General features: G+C 39.8%; 1 protein-coding gene across 14 annotated transcripts in view; it reads right to left on the bottom strand.

Moving 5' to 3' along the window:
* LOC133446745 (LIM and calponin homology domains-containing protein 1-like) overlaps window positions 1–18,789 on the bottom strand; it is a 113,578-nt gene extending 94,789 nt beyond the window's left edge. For 6 of the 14 annotated variants that reach the window (XM_061724763.1, XM_061724771.1, XM_061724767.1 and 3 more), the window contains exon 1: window positions 18,481–18,788. In XM_061724763.1, coding sequence (XP_061580747.1) covers window positions 18,481–18,579 — 99 coding nt within the window. In that variant the 5' untranslated portion in view covers window positions 18,580–18,788. Of the gene's footprint in view, window positions 1–18,480 lie in introns of all 14 variants that reach the window. The other 8 variants (XM_061724774.1, XM_061724769.1, XM_061724770.1 and 5 more) reach the window with 4 other exon arrangements.
* Window positions 18,790–19,489: the final 700 nt, after the last annotated feature.

Here is a 19,489-nt window from a genome sequence, read left to right as displayed (position 1 = left end):
AACATCTGTGACCTCTGGGATTCCTGTACTTTGTGTATTTGGGGACTAAAAGCAGCTCATACCACTTTTATGGTATGGAAGTAAATTTAAGTGGTTTTGTAACCGCGGCACACCTTGAAGTCCATCTGCTGTCGGCGTTCAGCTTTGAGCTTTGCTGTTTTTTTTGTTTTTTGTTTTTTGTTCTTGCTATTATTTCAATACAATGTATTTTCTTGGTGAGAACTTTGAATAAGCCCATTTAGGGCTTCCTTTCTCACCTGCACATATTTTCATGCTTTTATGTTCATTTAAACTTTTGTACCGTTTTTTTTATGTTGTGCAAATAAACAAATCAAATCAAATCAAGCTACGAGTGGTAAAATGATGGCTTGTCTTGTTGTCGGGAAAACGTTCTTCATTGGACATTTATTACAAACTCCAAAATTATTGAACTACAGAGATCAACCAAGACCTCCTCACTCATGCATTTGTGACTTTTGACATTTAAAACTGACATGTAAAGCTACTATGATATGATAAATCTTTTGTTTAAAAATGTTTTTCATGTTTTCCCCTCATGATAACTAGAGTGCACTATGGGAACTATGCATCAGTCTGCAGACACGCTATAAAAACATCAAGTTACATTTTGCAGTCTCAGGCCCAGATAGAGAGGCTGTTCGGAACCAAAATCCACATCATTCCTATCAGCATGTCGACCATATTTCCTTTAGCAGTAATTCACACAAGTGAATTAGTTTTAAATCTTTTGGTATGCTACTCACATTCCCCTCTGCATTAACTCCAATTTGTACAAGAACCTTCACTTCTTTTTATTCAGCATTTCAATAAACGGGCTATTTTTTGTGACATAGAAAATATGACTACACATGATACACTTCAACTGAATCAGAGTTAAAGCATGTCAACAAATAGCTATCCCTTCACCAGAGGAATGTGAAAACACCTCTCAAGTGCCAGACTACAGAATCAAGAGTGAGTATGATTGACTTCAGACATTTCTGGGGGAGATAATCATAACAAAAGGGGAAACAAGACATTTGACTCTTTTTGTGTAACTTTCACTTTATTATGGTACTGACTGTTTGCATTTAATTTTAAAAACAATTTTTAGTAATATTTTATTCTGAAATTCTGACAACAGTGCAACTTTATTTTCCTGCAAATCAAAGTTTAGTCTGAAAACGACTAACTGAAAAAGTCTCACCTCAAAACTTGCCAACTGCTAAACTTCTTCACTATTTTCAATCTTTTATTTTGTCCTTGAATTTCAAATTCCAGAAAGCTAACGGTGTCCTATACATACAAGACAATTTGCAGATGTTTGTTTCATCTCTCTAGGATTGACGTAGGATGAGCTTATGAAAAGGTCAAGGTAACAGTGTCAAACAACAACATGGCGATAAGTTTCACGTCTTCCTTTAATGACCAAGAAGCTGCCATGCTTGTCTCAGAAGAGGGAGGTGCAGCAGGCTAGATTAGTCCGGATTAAAGTTTATCCCCTGCTAGCAGCAAGCTGATGGGGATAACAGCACTCAAGCACTGGAAGATAAGCTATTCCATTGTTGGCATTTAGTGTACGCTCTTAAAGAAATTTGAGTGTTTTAATCAAAGAAACACAAACATTATAAAAATGGCCACTGCATAATCTGATAATGAGAGCGATATGTGGTGAAGCACCCCCTGACTTCTGGTAAGTTATCTGGCATTCCATGATCACAGCAGAAGGAAACGGCACAAAGACAGATAAAGACGTCTGGCTGTGCACGGGGGGGGCTGCAGGAGTCCCCACCACAGAGCCAGCCTTCTGTGCCTGCATGGCTCGTGTACACACCAGTATTCTTAGTGTGCAAACTGGCCCAGTTACACGTGGTCCATGCATTTTGCCTGGAGCGACAACAAACTGTCATAGTAAGGCACAATGAATGCACTTCAGAGCGCCTGGTGCGGTCGCTGTATTTGATGTCAAAAAGGGCTGCAAGGTCTTTATCATTATCTTTTCTCATTTAAAAAAAAAAAAAAAAAAAATACAAATTGCATTTTGCTTGTTGTTAGGGAGTGTTTAGTTAATTTGTTTTCTCCCAAATGAGGATGGGAGAAAAAGAACAAAACTTGCCATGACATCTTAAAATACCTGTCAGTGATAAAAAAAAAAAGTCATTTTTGGCACGTTTTAAATTTAATAAGATAAACATCAAAATAATCATGTCTTCAAAATGTTGTTTTACTAGATTAAGCATTTGTCGGTTTGATGATGACTTTTAATTTGTTCATTCTGAATAATTTCTTATCAGGTCTTTTTCTTTTGATATGATGGGCATTTTTCACAATAAAAGCAACACTTAACATATTTACTTCTATCCAATTCAATTCAGTGGAAATTATCATTTGAAACAACATAGAAAGTGGTACATTTAAAAGTAACTATTTTAACTCCTTTTTCCACAAATATATGTAGTTCTTTTTGACATAGTGACCAATGTTCAGTTAGAGTTTCTTTATGGATGAATGACAAAACGCAAATTTGTGTTTTTCTGAAAGAAAATGTATGGGATATGCAAAATTAGCACAACAGAACTACAATAATAGTAAACGGGGAGAAGTTAAGATTACTCACCAGACAGAACAAACTCTCTAAAGTTTACTGTTTAAACTGCATTTCCCAAAAAAACTCACAGAAATTATGAAAGGTGAAAAAAGGATAAGACATAGATTCATTTATCTGTTGGAGATCTGCAGAGATTCTTGGTGGAAATCAGCGGACAGACAGTTTGCATAATATTTATGTGCCGCTACATATTTTGTTCTGAGGACTCAATGTAAGCCAAGTTGTGCTCTTGGTTCAAGCTGTACATTTATTTTCGATACCAACTGCCCACTTTGCTGTGGAGTAAATCATATATGGTTTTAACAGGTGTTCTTTTCCTTAATTTAATGTTTGTCTAGTAAAGGCCTGCTTTTAATCAAGGTCTGGTATCCTTTTACAATCAAAGCAAATAAAGACATCAACCTATATTTGATGAAATTCGATCTCTCAGTATCCAAGAACAAGAAAAAAAAAAAAAAAACAAGAACCCCATTTCGACAGTATTTAGTCCATCAGTGCGAATTCCTAAATGCTTTGCCAAAATTAAACTGTTGCCAACATTTAACAAACCGGTTGTCTGAATTGCAGGGATGGCAGCGGTCCAGGCCTGAAGAAGCTGGTCTGCTGCAGTGAGAAGGAACAGAACTCCTACTGTACAAGGCTAACGTATGCCATTTACTGGATGTGTTACACCCTTCATCATGGTGACTTCCTGTAACTTCAGCACAGCTGGGGCCAGTGGATATCTTTTTGTTTTTTTTATAAACAACTGTATTTAGGTGAGAGTGAATGTGTCCTTCACCATCCCTTGGATCTAACCAGTCTGATCTAACAAACTTCATTGGGACCTGAGCCTGATTCTATCAGAAAAAATTCCCAGACAGTGAAGAACAGAAAGACAGTAGACAGTGATGGATGTGGTGTGTGTTGTTTGATGATGCACTGGTGGTAGCGTCGCGTGCAAAGCAGTGATGTTTAGTTCAGCAACGACTTGTGACCACAACCAGGACTGAACCACAGTTGGCGTGTTGGGTCAGCGTCATGAAGCAGACCTCCACCAGTGCAATGGATTTCCTTTCCAGCCCACCACGAACTATCCAGCCCAGCCATCATTGAGTGTTTTAATCATTTTATTGTAGATTAATTTATGTAGATACATTTTCCTTTCCTGCTCTTACGTGTGAGTATTGCGTCATACAGCGACTATGTTGTTATTTACATTACTAAACCAACCCGTCACACACCAAGCCATCCTCTTTTTGTCGTGCTTTGAAGGATTAGGGTTTTATCATCCAAAGAACTGGAGCCATTTATTGAGCTTTTTGATTTTCTTACTGTTTTAGCAACTACACAGCTGTTGGCTTTGCTCACTTGTCAGTAATGCCTTGGGTATTGTAAAATACAAAGCTTCTTCTGTTCTGTGATGGATGTTATCAAAGTCCTCATAAACTTTACATAAGAAATGCAGCAGATGTGGAAACTTTTATGACATGGATATAAAACCAGATCACTGCGGTATACAACATGGTTTTATGAACATTGAAGTTGTTTATGTTCTAGACAATCATTTAAATTCACAAGTCCTTGGTCGTGGTACAGTAACTGTTATTAAGTTTACAAACCATCTCATCTTTCTTCGCTCCAGAGACAAAAAGTAATCGGAGAGGAGAAAAAAAACAAAGGCAGGAAATAAAGAGCAGTCAATTCTTCACCTCCTGCCTGATTTAACTGTTGGTCTGACCAACAAAGACACTGATCCACAGTCATGATTATTCATCCAACACCATTTACAGAAGTGTGGTTGACCCTCCTACATAATATGTCTTGTTCAGCAGAAGTCTTGAACAAGATGCAGATGGATGTCACCAATGGTAGACTGACATCTTCAAATAAACTGTGTGGAATGTTTTATCTAACAGCAAGTTCTCTTAAGCGGTGATAAATATACATTTAGATAGTCAGTCCCAACATTTCTCCGTCAATATTCACGGTTCTAGTTCAACTTCGGATTTTTTTCCCCATAAGACCAATGTGGTCCTAAATCCGATGTTTTCCAGTGCCTTTTCAGTTTGAACTGTCAGGTCACATTTCAACCGTCTTTGACGTCACTGTTATGGGATTAATCTCCACCGGTGGGATTTTGTTGGGTTTTTTGGGGATACAATCTGTTTCAGTAAAGCCGCTCGTCCACCAGTCCACGCTCTAATTCCTCATCCACATCCCTGTACGGATACCGAAGCCATCGTTCCGCACGCAGCCAGTTTAGAAATTTTTACCATTATTTTGCCTCAGGTTTCCCCTCTTTATCATAAGTTTATGAATTTGTCAGGCAATTGAACTGATCTGTCACTGATGCTGCATCTTTCCTGACCTACTGTATTTGATCTAATCTGAGCCCATTTAAAGTACTAATGTGAACAACAACAACCAAAAAGAAAGTTGGATCTTGGGGAAAAAAAGTGAACGTATCCTAATGTGAGAAATACTTTTAAAATCTAAAAAGTTAAAAAAGAAAGAACAAATAAACCTGAAAAATGACCTAATATAAAACACTCAAAATCAAACACCAGCTCAGGGCTTTAGCAGAGATTTATGTGAGATAAATGTGTCTTTATTCTTACCAAGAGAGGATAGTCTAGCAACAATAGAAACATATCAAATATTCATTAGTGGATATAGTTGTTTTCCCTTTTTAATTGGGTCTTTTTTTCTTGCATATGATACTGCTTAAGACTGCTACACAGTGCCTTATCAAAAAGATACCAGCAAATCCCCTGTGACGAGTCAGAAATACACAGCTGACATGCCACATCATGATAAACGCCAGTCAGCTGAGACTTGATTGTGTCACTTTCCAGAGTCTGGTCACAGCATTCTGTTATTGTGTGCGTTGTGTGGGTTGTGTGTGTCTGTGTGTGTTGCCTGAATGCGTTGGGGACTGAGGGATAGGAATGTTGGGGACACCGAGCGGTGAGCGCTGAGATACTATGTGTGGGAGACAATGAAAGTCATCCTCATCCTCACTCTGCTCTAAATGCCTCCATTCATGGTGGACCTGAGTCATCTGATTCTCTGCAGATCAAAAGAAGAAAAAAAGACGAGCACAATGCTGGAGGCAAAACCTAAACTACATTGGGGCATGAATGAACCACTGGGAGAGTAATTTCAGGCTAAAAGCCAACTCATATCAGACTTAAAGGGGACCTATTATGGCATCTAATACCTATTTTAAACAGGCCTTGAATGTCTTAAAAATAAGCTTTTGATTGTTTTTGCTAAATAAATTAGAAATTCAGCCTCTGAGCCATGTCTTTATCTTCCCATTCTCTAACCTCATTATCTATGCAGGATTCTGAGTGGGCGGGGCTATGATAATGAGGCTCTGTGCTGATTGGCTGCCTGAATGACGCGATACACCGCTATGAAAAAATGGCGGAAGCGTCGGCCGGCGGAGTTAGTTGTGGGCGTGGTTTCACGCATCGGAGGCCAACCAATAGACCCTTTTTCAGCCTACGTCACATAATGTTGCGCGCGCATGTTGGCAACAGAAGTGGCGTTGTTCTCCAGCAGTTCTGACTGAAACACGAGGTAGCAACTGGTTAGCAAGCATTTAACAAACTGTTCCCTGCATCAACATGTCTGGTTGTTGCGTATACGGTTGTACGAATCCCAATTCCACCGGCGGAATAAAGTTTTATAGGATTCCGACAGGATCAGGACCATTTCAGAGCAACCGGTGCTCCTGCGGCGGCTCCAGCAAAAGCGGGACATTGAAGTCTCTGGCCCGCAGGAACTTGAGGAGGAAGCGGTCGGAGAAGCGGGGGGCTTCCCGGGGACCCCTCCGGACCAGGGGGGGACCCCGGGGACCTGCTCTGCCCGCCGCCGCAGGCTCTCCAGGGCCGGACAGCCGCTCCGGATCCTCCGGGGGCCGCTCCGGATCCTCCAGAACCTCCGGGAGCCGCTTCGGATCCTCCGGGAGCCGCTCCAGGAGCTCCGGGATCCGTTTGCCGCTCATGACCCTCTCAGTCCGGGTTGGAGGCTCCGCAGCTCCGCGGTGAAGGGGAGGGACCGCCCCGGGACGACAACCCATTTGGCCACTTGCTAACATCTTCAACCCACTCATTAATAGAACACGGATCTGGAAGTCGGACACCATTTGTCAAAGTCAACTTGTTAAGGTAAAATTTGCGATCTTTCGTTGATAATCCCCTTGCAGAGCTTGACACGCTGTTCATCTCCGCCATACGTCTGTTGCCAAAATGCGCGCGCATACGTTACACGTCATCATTGTTTACTAACGGAAAAAGTGTCTATGTAAATTGCATTTTCGTTACGCAACGACGGGAGCAGATTCTGAACGGCTCGTAGATCCACATCACACTGGACGGCTCATCCGGGCGGCTGTACAGACACTGCAGAATTTGGTTTCTTTCCTCCTCCTCTGAGTTGGCAGGCTGAGGGGAGACCACTTTATATGTTAAAGCAAGAGAAAATGTGTTTTTCATAATAGGTCCCATTTAAATATGGAAAAAACATCTAAACATAAACCCTCAGAACATGATGTTCACAACTGCTAAACTAAGATGATGATGTTAAGCATTTAAAACATTAATTTATGCTCTTTTGAAGTAGTACCAGAGTAAGGCGTATACGAAGCTATTAAAATTTCAACATCAGTCGGACTGAGGCCATAATTCAACTTTCTGTCAGTGCATGTAAACGTACCGAGCGGGACCTCAGCAAGTTATTCAAATCAATCACACTAAATATGACAGAACAGCCCAAAGAGCTTGTTTTTCTTCTAGTAACATTTCAAGTTTTGGTTTCTCATAAATTATTGCTACACGAATGTCAGTTGGGTTTCACTTGCCACGTCCATAATTAGAAAGAGTTCAGCTCCCTCGCGCCCAAACTAAGAAAACTTTGAAACCAGCTCAGCCAGCCTGACCCAATTAGAAACGACCCCCAGGAGGTAGAAAGACATCCGTCACTCTCCTATCCATCAGTCTTTCTTTCTTTCTGCTGCAAACAGCCTGAACTATCGAAGGATACAAGAAGAAATTCAAGAAAAGAACGATGGCGGGACATTAAAATCAGGTCAGAAGAGGAACTGGAACGACAGGAAAGACATTACTTACTGAAACATATTCACCGGAGCGACAACAGAACCCGTAAACCTTTTTACAGCTTCTGTTCTGTCAAGACCCCACAAGTAAATCAATAAATCTAATTCTTATTAAGAGGCATGAAAAATGACCCACTTCCTCTGTTAAAAAAAGCTAATCAATATGAGTACATGACAGAGAAGGTGTGGCCTGAAAATATACACAAACGCTGGCCCCAACAAAATTGAAGAAACATTTTGTTGGGGTGGTATTGTTCAGGGAGATGTTCAGCTAATTTTCCATCCATTTGTTTTTACAAACCAACCAAAAAAAGCAGAGCCATGAAGCAAGACATAAGAGATTTAACTTTATGGTTTGTTCAAAGGAATGTCTTTCATTCAGAAGAACTCTGGGGGGGTTCCTCGGCCACGCTGCGGCCTTCATAAAGGGAAGTAACACAAGAGTGTTCAATAACATCTCATTTAAGATGGCCTCGAGCAGTTCGGCTTTTCTTTTCTTTTAAACAAATATTAATTTCAATACTTTCACTGAAGAAGCTGAGGTTAACTCAGATATCAGCAAAGGAGAACTCTTATGACCATCTCATTTTTATTTCCCCCGATCCCGGGATGACTGAAGCTTTAGGTAAAACTTAGAAGTCTGACTTGAACCAGCTACTGGCCCCAAATATAGTCTATACCAGTGTCTCCCAACCTGGGGTCCGGGGCGCCAGAGATCTCTGGGGGGGCGCGAAACTTTGTCTGCTTTGAAATTATGCAGTTGTAAAAATTATATTTGCGAATGAATCATTCATAAGACATTGTTAGGAATAATTTATGAATGTCTTGAATATCTTTTGTGTTTTTTATACACTGGTGACAAACACAGGAAATGATTTCATTCCTTATTATTATATCATTACTCAACATTTAATCTACTCCGACAGGTTGTTAAAGGAAAAATGTTAAAAATGTCTCTTCTAATATGAGATAAACATTTTTTATGTCCTTTTATGTCCTTTTGTGTGTATTTTATACATTGGTGACATTTGAGAAAAACAAAGTCATATGTATACAGAGTAAACCAAAGAGAAATGTGTCAAAAAAAACATAATTAATGTTCATTTTTTCAATTAAAGACTATTTTGGTGCTAGTACGTACGGGTCTGGGGGCCTGGCTGGTCTAAGACACAAGTAAGGGGGGCTCCAAGGAAAAAAGGTTGGGAACCAGTGGTCTATACGATGTGAACTAAGAAAAATGTGTTAAAGGAGGATTTAAGTGGGAAAAAACAGGTATCTGTAGGTATGACAACATACAGTAATGATGCATAAGACCATATTTAGCTTTTTCCAACTGTTAAAATGTAAAAAGGTTCTGCATAAAAGAAGTGTGCTCTGAATTGCCTAGCCCTCATATTCAATATGCCATCATCAGCTGTCCGGTTCTGCTCAAAATGAGCAATAGATGTACCTGCAAGTAGGCTGTGGGGGTGGTGGTGGCTGCAGCAGCTCTGACACAGTCAGAGCTCTATTATCCTTATTTTGAGAGTGGACGTGTGTGTGTCCAACAACACTTAAAGTGCTGCGCTTCCTTGATCTCTTCGCTTTGAAAGCCTTTCATTCATTTCTTTTTGTGCATTCAAAAAAAACAAACATGGGTTCAGGATGACACAGACAGATTTGTAACATCAGCCAAAAAGACACACTGATGCACAACGTGCAAAGCCAGAAACTCAGGGGGACTTTTACATTGATAAGCTGATACTTTCTGGTTTAAGCTCTTTCTTAAACGTGTTTTTCTTTAGTGCACCTCTCGTTCTTCATCCGATGCATCTAGAGAAGCATGAGGTGGAGCAAGTTTCAACCCGTTAACAATACTCTTGTATTGTAAACCTGTCAATCATTTCAACGATAATGAGTTTGGCGTCAAGTCAGTTTATCAAATGTGGAAGTAATAAAGTTTAATGAGGCTGCGCAAAATGCCTGTTTGAACCTATACATACCTAGAGGCGAGTAGGTTCAGACAGAGAACTGCTGGTGGTCTTTGTAGTGAATTGCGCTGATTTTATCAGACTGGTATCTCAGGGTGACCCCTCAGACTCCCCCGTGTTCATTCAGCCCTGCCCGGGCAGTTTTGTCAGGACCCACTGCTGTGGGACAGTACTGTTGCCATGTGAGGGGTGTGATCAGTTAAAGTAGATGGCAAGTGTCAATATAATCTGATTGAATTCCCGAATGCAGATTTATCCCCACAGAGCACTGGTCGAGACTGTGGTAGCTGAGCAGTGTTAATCACTTTAAGTGCGGGAGGTCTTAATTAGAGACACACAAATGGATTTACTGGGAAGTGGAATCAGCTGATGAACATCAGAAGCAACCGGCGACATTAATGCCAACTGAGTATTATCCACAAATAGAAAAATGCTTCATATGGACAGCTCAGACAATATCTTTCGACATGTTTTTTTTTTTTTTCCTCCCTCTCTTCTTCCTCCCCCACAGTCACCATGACAATGCAGCAACCAGGAAGCACCTTTTTGGTCTGGAAGTTAAAAAAAAAACAAAGCATTTGGGACAGCAGTCTTAATCGAACACTGAGAAGAGCATCCACCTGCACAACATACCCAACATTATGAAACTAACAAATGCTAAGAGGCTAAAAATAAAGCGAGTGGAGTTCACAGCCAGAGGCATCTCTCACTGTCTGATTATGTTGCTGCATGCATCCCCTTGGTTCTTAAAAGAAAACTGTATCAGTGAATCAGATCTTAATACGAACATCTGAAGTGACAAAGGAAAGCAGTCACATTGTTATGGCCAGCTGGTCTAAACTCATGCAGCTTTACAAAATATATTCTTTGCTATTCCTGAACATGAAAGGCAACCAGTTAATGCAATGATTTGTACTTGAGCTTGTAGCTACCTATAATGTATAATTTTCTGAAAATGTAATAACGCCTGAAAAACCCAATAATGTAATAACTTCCCCAATAATGTAATAAAATACCCTGACAGATATTGTAATAACATTTTTACACCAATAATGTAATACTTTATTACGTTATAGGGAATTTATTACATGGTACTCAAAGTCTGCAATTTAACCCAATAGTCATTCTGGTGTTTCAAATCCAGCGTATATAACATTCTTAGATATTTAAAAACACAAAATGTAGAACTCTGGACTGAAAATGAACATATATATTACATTATTTGTCAAATATTACATTATCAGTTTTGGAGAAAAAAAAAGACCCACCAGAAAATGTAATAAATTCCCAATAAGGCAATAAGGTATTACATTATGGGTAAAAATTTTATTACAATATCAGTCAGGATATTTTATTACATTATTGGGGAAGTTATTACATTTTCGATTCAGCTAAGTGCAAATTTTATTACATTTCAGGAAATTATTACATTATAGGGTTCTACAGAGCTCCTTGACATGATGGGCATTAAGATCACTAATAAAAAAAAAGAGACAAAACAAATCCCCACAAGTCAACTTACAAGACATGGAAATAAGGCAACCGTTTATGACCCTGGTGTCACTATTAACAAAAAACGAGACGACAACTAGAACTGAATACTTGTTGCATCATCAACATTTTAGACAAATGTAAAAGCTTGTGGCCACAGACAGTGATGGAGGAGGAAGCTTATCTCCCTGTGCTCTCATAATCCATGACATGATCACCTCTCATCCCAGAATGCATGTGTTGATAAAAACCCATCTGTGCCTGGTCTCAGGAATTCACCGTCGGCTGCATCATTTTATGACGTACATCGCTTTCTTCTGCATGTCACTTAGAGGCAGTAATACAGAAGAATTATTCATAGAAGCTCTGAATCATTATTCATCGACAATAATGTGGCAAAAAAATGCACATTACAATGATGCGATCGAGATGTGATTGACATGGAGAGTGTGAGGGGTGTTAGACTGAACCTGTTTAGTCTGTGATATAAATGTCATCAGACAGTGAGCATGTGGTTCTCCGGGAACTAACCATGTAGCAAGTTTCTTTTTCTTTTTTGTGACTAAACAGACTCATCCGTATCACTCTCCCTTCCAACATCACAACATTTATCAAATACATGTCTGCCAGCATAAAAACATCATCCAGGCTTGAAAATGTAACCGCTGTAAAGGGATTTGTCTCATAGCTAAATTACAAAGTACAAAACAGTCAAAAAAGCAACAATAGGAATAGGGCTGGGTATCGATTCAAATGTCAAGAATCGATTCGATTCCGATTCTTAATATTCAGAATCAATTATCATGATTCGATTCGATATTGATTTGGCTTAGTGTTATTTAAAATGTTTTTTGAGCTGTTGCCTGAATTATATGACTGTAAAATAACTAGTGAAATAATAATTTCACAATAATTATTGTGAAATAACTAAGAAATAAATAACTCAAACAGACCATTTCAATATCCATTTAAAGTGCAAAAAAGAAAGAAATTGCAACAGTTCATGCAGTAAACAAATCATTTTAACTTATCTAATTTATTCTGTCACCACGCACACATGTTGCCATGAAGCACCTGGCATTTTTCAGAAGTGTCATGACAAACTGTGTGTCCGACTACTGGGATTAAAGTTCACCTGGCGAAAATGGAGGGAAAAATAAAAAAAAAAATAAAAAAAAAAAAATAAAAAAAAAATAAAAAAATAAAAAAAAAATCGATCTTTAGACATAAGAATCGATTTTTAGGAATTAATATGAGAATCGATTTAGAATCGGAAAATCGATTTTTTCAGCACAGGCCTAAATAGGATTTCCATCGCACGTTGCTTGCTTTCCAGAGTGGTGCACTAAAGAAAACTACAAACATTTTGTATAAATGCCCATTTGTCAAAATTAAAGAAGAAATTGTTACGCTTTGGTCGTTTATTTCTGTGGTATATTAATTCTGTGGTATATTAACTCAGTAAACCAATGACTGGGGCGGAGTCAGTGGGTGAATTCACCCGCTAAGCTCCGCCCACCAGAGTGTGCATCTCATGTAATCTGCCAGACAGCTTTGCACTTCCCACTTCTGTGCCACAGCAGAAACAGCATGAAGTCAGCATGAGAGGCCAGATAACTCTACTCTCCTCTGATCGCTCTGTGATGTCAGAGTACCATCAATGGATGAATGAATGGCCTATTTTCAGATTTCAGTGGCGCCGATCAGGGAAAAAGGAATGTGCTGGGTCAGATTTTCTGATTTGGAAGTAATTTCAAACACCTGCATCACCAAGAGAAAATAGAAGGCATCTATTGAGATTAAGGAGATCATAACCACAGGATCAGTGTTTGGCATCTTACTTTCAGGGATTTGTGTCAGTCACTAAAGCTGCGTGGGGCTGAGTGGTGTACTCAAAAGTAAAGCAACATTTAGCAAATTATAAAAACTACAGCATGTAACTCTGGTTCTGAATGGTACTATGAGTCCTATCTACTCCCATTTTTCTCTTGGATTTATGGTCCTGTATCTCTCCAGTTGGTTTAGGATAGATGTCATCATCCAGTCAATATTTCCATTTGCACAATAATGTATTTGCTCTGTTGTTGTCCTCTATGGCTCATTGACTAAATCAAAGAATTAAAATTAAAAAAAAAAAAAGGTTATAGCTGTACTTTACAGTTCTACGAAGCTGCTGTGGCATAAAATACTGAGTTCATACTTCAGGAGGCGCTGATATTCATGTTGAACAGACACTTCAATCACATGGATCCCTTTGCTGAGCTCCCTGATATCACTGAAATAGAAGATGACATCACTTTTTCCCTCAGGCACGTCACAAGTCACAAATACCTGATCGTGCCACGACTTGGGGAGAGAAGAGACAAAGCAAGCTGACGCAAGTTTAAACTAAAAAAAAACAAAAAAAAACACATTTCATTCACAAACATCATATAGACCAAGAATGTGTGAATGGAAAAAAAAGCAATAATGTGTTTACATGTAGGTGGAAAATCTATAATGTTACAAGGTATTGCCTGATTTTCTCAACAAAATCAAAAAGGCCAAAAGCTGGCTTTCCATTTGTTCAACTGTTCCAGGGATCAAAGCATATCACCTAAAACTTCCTGTGGTTCAGTTTGGGGTCTCTGTGTGGGCGTTCTCTGGCGGCTGCAGCGTCCTGACACTCTTAGGTCAATTGGTGATGCTCAATTACATGTGAATGTGAGTGCTAATTGTTACTCGTCTTATTCTTCTCTGTGTAGCGCTGCGAAGGACTGAAGATCTGCCCAAGGCCCGACAGCCGGGACAGGACCCAGTCTAGGGCTGTGCGATTAATCGATTTTAAATCTAAAATCGGATTTATTAAATCACAATCGATGTTAAAAAAAGGAAAATCGGAAAATCGATTTTCCTTTTTTGCAGCTGGCTGCATTACAGACAGAGCTCGTCTAGTCATCTTTGTTTGGTCAAGAAAATTGTAAATGTTGTCACTTTACTAAACTCAAGGAGGATTTACAGTATCTATCAATTGCACTTCATTCCCAATAGGGACGTTTGCTATTTTTCTTTAAAAATAAAGATAAAATATTTGAAACAATTTATTCCATTGTCTTTTGTAGTTTTACCAAAAAAATCGAAAATTTTCAGAGAAAAAAAATAAATAAATAAATAAATAAATCGGGATTTTATTTTTGTCCAAAATCGCCCAGCCCTAACCCAGTCCCATACCATGACCCTCAACATGATACAGAGAAAGCTGAAAATAAACAATATTGTAACTGCCCAAGAAATAATTAAGATTAATAGCTGGACACCACATATCTAAATAAACTACACTCACAATCTTGAGATGCAACTCGTAAGCTGATCTGTGATACTTCTGTTTATTTAATACTAATCAGACACTGAACAGTCCATGAGCCAATGTGGGTTTTACTTATCTTGGCAACTTTGTTTGGTTACATAACTACTGTCTTTATAATTTCTTCAAATGCACTAAATTCATATTAATGTATCATTTTTTAGCTTTTCCTCTGCAAATGTCTTAAAAACGATGAATTTATGCAACCATCCCTCACAGTTATGCTTTCATACGCCAGAGCCCAAACAGCCCTCAGCCACCTTTAAGAAGAGAGTGAATATATCAAACCAGAACCAGTCATGAAATAATATCATCAGGTTTCCATCCAGGCAAACACCCTGTGGCTATACGACACAAATAAATCAACCTCACCCACCGAAGAGTTTCCCCCCTCATCAAAAGAGCCAGTTGGCCTCTGAAGAAGTTCAGAGAAACTTAAACACCATCATTAGGGACAGTGTCACTGATTGGATGGTGAGAGGAAGTGACTATAAAAGGAAGTAATGAGCATTAGTGTGAATTATGGTTTGAAGTGTCGTTTGATCCCATTTATCTGGCCTAAGTTTCCACGTCTTTTAAAACACAGACTGAACCGTAACATTAGCAGCATTAATGACCGTAAGTATCTTCACATGGCGGATATTGTGTCCGATGGGGGCTGTGGTGAAGCAAACGGCACACACGTCCTCAAAAAGGCTGTGAGGAGGTGGCTCAATGACACGACAAGTGGAAATCCCAGCTGTCAATCAGCTGCGACTGCTCATAATTTCTCCAACAGCCGGATCATTCAGGACATTTCCATTTACTGCTATTTGTTTATTTATAGGATCCCCATTAGCTGATGTCACGACATAACCTATTCTTCCTGGGGTCCCCAATGCAATTCTAAAAGAACATAGTCCATCACATTTATCGCTGTAACACCGAGTCATAATAGTCGTACAAAAAAAAAGGAATCATACAGTCATTACAATACCACGAAGTATAACCAACAAATAAATTCCTGTAATAAATTATAGCATTTGATATATTTGTTACTCATTGAATTTTATGTAAAAAGTCTTTTGCTACCCTTTTAAAACTGTATTTTGATGTAATATTTTTGATGTTATTAGGTAATGCGTTCCATCCTGTGATAGCTCTGTATACAACAGTGTGTTTTAAAAAGTTTGTTCTTGGCTTAGGTGCCCGTAAATGATCATAACATGATTGTCTGGTTGGATATTTATTGACGGTTCTAGTGAGCACTATCTGATCTGCGAAATATTGTGGTTTTTTACTATTAATTAAATTCCTCATGAAAGTAAGGAGACTTAATTTTAATCTGTCTACAACACAACAACAGCCATGATATGGCTGTACTTCATGACTGTACTTCAAAACAACTGAACATCTAACATTTACCTACAAATCTGTTTCCACTCCAGATGTGAAGACCAGTATGTACACGCTGACGGAGAAGCAATCTTAAGTGCAACAGCAGTGTCTCCTGCCTCGGGTGGTTAAATGATGGATATCCATAAGAAAATTAGTCTCGCCTGCCAAAACAAACCTAAATGAAGTAGGAGCTGATCGTTGCTATGGAAAAAGGAGGTCACCCCAATCATACCTGGCATGAACAAGTTAAAAAAATAGCACTATGAAGTTAACATGCCTGTCTCTGGCAAACAGGAAGTTCCATTACTTGAGCATTTACATACAAATAGCATGTACAACTACTGTTATTTTTGATCAAATTCTTTTAAAACAACACCTTCTTAATTAAGTATTTAAACTCTAAACCTCTAACAACTAAACAAAGTCAAGAGAAGCTACAAGGGAAACTAGATCCCCTTGAGGTTGATGAGGCAAAGCATTGTTTCATTTTGTCCGCGACAACAAACGGTAACAAGGGAAACCACTGTTTTGTTTTTGACACTGTAAATGATACCGCAGGTAAACAGAGAGTCAAACATCGGTTGGTGGGATGCTGACTGAAGCTTTGCATTGATTCAGGAGTGAGAGACCCGTGACTGGAGACCTAAAGGTTGTCAACAGGTACGTCGAACTAACACAGTCAGTCCCCGAGGGCGAGGGCGGGAGGGAGGCTGAAGCACGAATGTGCGGCAGTGTCACTTCATTTCCACCTTTCAACTTTCAGAATCACAAATTCTAGGTCAGCGGCGGCTATTTAAAGCTGTGGTTTCTCCTCCAAGGAGTTCAGAGCAGCTAAAGAAGCCTGAAACGGTTCCTGACACTCGACGGGAATGTGTCCTGTTTAATGAAGTTAATGAAATATGCAGGGTTGTCCAGAAAAGTACCAAACTGGGCAAAAGTGTTAAACAGGCCAGTGCTACCCCTGCAGACTTTTAGGAACTTAATATACTTTGAGAAGGCCAACAAAAGTATGTTCAGGGCTTTATAAATTACCAATGAGTGCAACACCAGTGCCTGATGAAAGCAATCCAAATTTTGTAATTTTAGTCCCTGCTAAACATCAAGTACACGCTGTGCTACTTGGGTTTCATCTCCAATCGACTGGCAAGGTCACTGTTGAGCTTGTCCTCCATGAAAATTGGCTGCTACTGATGGAAGTCTATCATCAGGGGTGCACACAAGCCGGGACTCCAGGGCTAGTCTACTGCATGTTTTAGATGTTTCCCTGTCTTCAACACACCTGTTTCTAATCACTGGTCGTCATCAACGTGTCATCAAGGTTTACACAACTCTGTTGGTGACACAGCCTTGTCTATCAGGGTTGTGTTGAGGCAGGGAAACATCTAAAACGTGCAGTAGACTGGCCCTCAAACCAATCTCCTTACGTTCTGCTGCAAGTCTGAAGGCCAGAACGTGCAGCAGGTGGAGAACTGGTTCATGTGCCATGTGAGCAAAAACTATCAGAAGCAGCAGGGCAGAACAATGACAGCCATCCCTGGCTGCAGCTCGGGAGGATGGAGGTGGAATCTGTCCATGAGAAACCCAATGGATAGGACTCTGAGAGTGCAGCTACCGTAATTTCTTCATCTTAGAATTTCCACCTACCGCTATGTAGCTAAAGGATAAAAAAAGAAAAGATTCAGTTTCCCTGTTGCAAAAAAGACATTAAAAGGATAAACAGGCAGGAGAAAATGTAATTTTAAACTATATAAGTGTACCACCTAAAAGATAAGCCCTGAAAACAACAGTAAGAAGCGGAATATGAATCAGGTAAGAGTTTGAGAGGCCCCACAATTTCAAACACCACCCTTGCAACACTAAACTTCCAATTAAATAAAGTGTGTTACAAGCTGTCCATGAAACCTATGTTTATGTGAAAAGCTGGCTTGCAATATCCCTCTTTCGTGCAGAAAACCTAATCAATCATGGGCGAGGAGTGGACGGTTCAGTCCTGGATGACAAGCACAAACGCAATGTGGGGGACTGGCGAGTGCCGTGATTGAAATTCTCCCAGAACAAAACCTCGTTTGTGTAATTATTGTTCACCGGGCTTGCAATGAGGCAAAAATCCATTCCACATGATGCATTCATTGTTTGCAGCCAAACACGCACCAGGCCCCAAAGGCAGCCACAGCTACTGTACAATGGCCCTGTTAAAAAAACAAAAAAACACCGAGACTCTGCTGAGGAATTTAGGAAGGTCCAGTTAAAATATCATCAAGATTTTACCAACATTGCTGTACTGTTGCAGTTTTGCAACGGCGGTAGAAGCTGTAAGGATAACTGCTGCATTGCAGAGAACTGAAAAAAGCACTAAGTTGAACATTCAGGCAACAGACACTGCATAAAGAAAAGATCAATTGTAAACCATTCAAATAACTCAAGAGGAATATAACATCTTCTCAAGATCTCACTTTTAGGCTTCCTTTCAACAGGTGACTAAGAAACAAGGCAATGCCGGTGTAATCTCTGCAGAGTGGAGCTGCAGAGCAGTAACTAAGGCCACACAGCAGCAACAGAAACATCTGCGTCAAAGCCATGCTGGTACCTCGATCCAGGTCTGCGCCTCCCGGGACGCGCAGGCTGCGGCCGCCGCGTCCCGCGGGTGCTGAGGAGACTGTCCTGTCTCTGCCACCGGGCTGGCCATGGACGAGGACCTGGCGCTGCTCTTCAAGTGGGAACACCCGGCAGAAATGTGCAGGAGCAGCAGAGGGACGCGTTATTCCGCCTGGACAAGTTAGTCAGTGTCTGTCAGCCAGCTCTCATCCGCCTGATGTCGCTCTGAGTCTGACAGCAGCAGCAGCAGCAGCAGCAGCAGCGCCGGAGACACGAGCGACCAGCAGCTGCTCTGCTGTCCCTCCTGTTGGACTCGGGCTCACAATTACCATCAAGCTAAGAAGATTTACCCCGACAACTTCCGGGGGTTACCATCAAAATAAGAAGGAGCTAATACATATATACCGGTATGTGTGTGTGTGTGTGTGTGTGTGTGTGTGTGTGTGTGTGTGTGTGTGTGTGTGTGTGTGTGTGTGAGTTGCGTCAGAAATTATTTGATAGGTGTAAGAATTTGGATTTGATGTGGGTAAGTGATGCCAAGAGGCTCAAATTGTTTTTTGATTATAAAGTATTTGCACTTGCTGACTATTTAGAGAAAGCGTGGGATAAACGAAGAAAAGTAACATATGTGAAAATATCCATTCTGGCTTTTCAAATCAAATTTTCACCTTTCATACATAAAATGCAACACAAAGTGCTTTACATAAAACAAATACCAACATAAAACGTATGCCCTGCCCCCCTCCCTTTTGTTGGGGAGAAAGAAATATTAAGTATTTTTATTGTATTTATTTATTTTGTTTTTCTGGTGTACATTGTGTAGCTCCCAATTAAGTGAGTGTGATATTGTATATTAATGATTTTCTGTTTCTGGTGTCTTATAATCCTGTAAGGGATGGGTCTTCGGACATGACACAAAAATAAAATTCATTCAAAAAAAAAAAAAAAAAAAAAAATATATATATATATATATATATATATATATATATACATATATATAA

Source organism: Cololabis saira, chromosome 7 (genome assembly GCF_033807715.1).
Source record: "Cololabis saira isolate AMF1-May2022 chromosome 7, fColSai1.1, whole genome shotgun sequence".
Lineage (NCBI taxonomy): Eukaryota > Metazoa > Chordata > Actinopteri > Beloniformes > Belonidae > Cololabis > Cololabis saira.
This window is presented reverse-complemented; position numbering and strand designations above follow the sequence as displayed.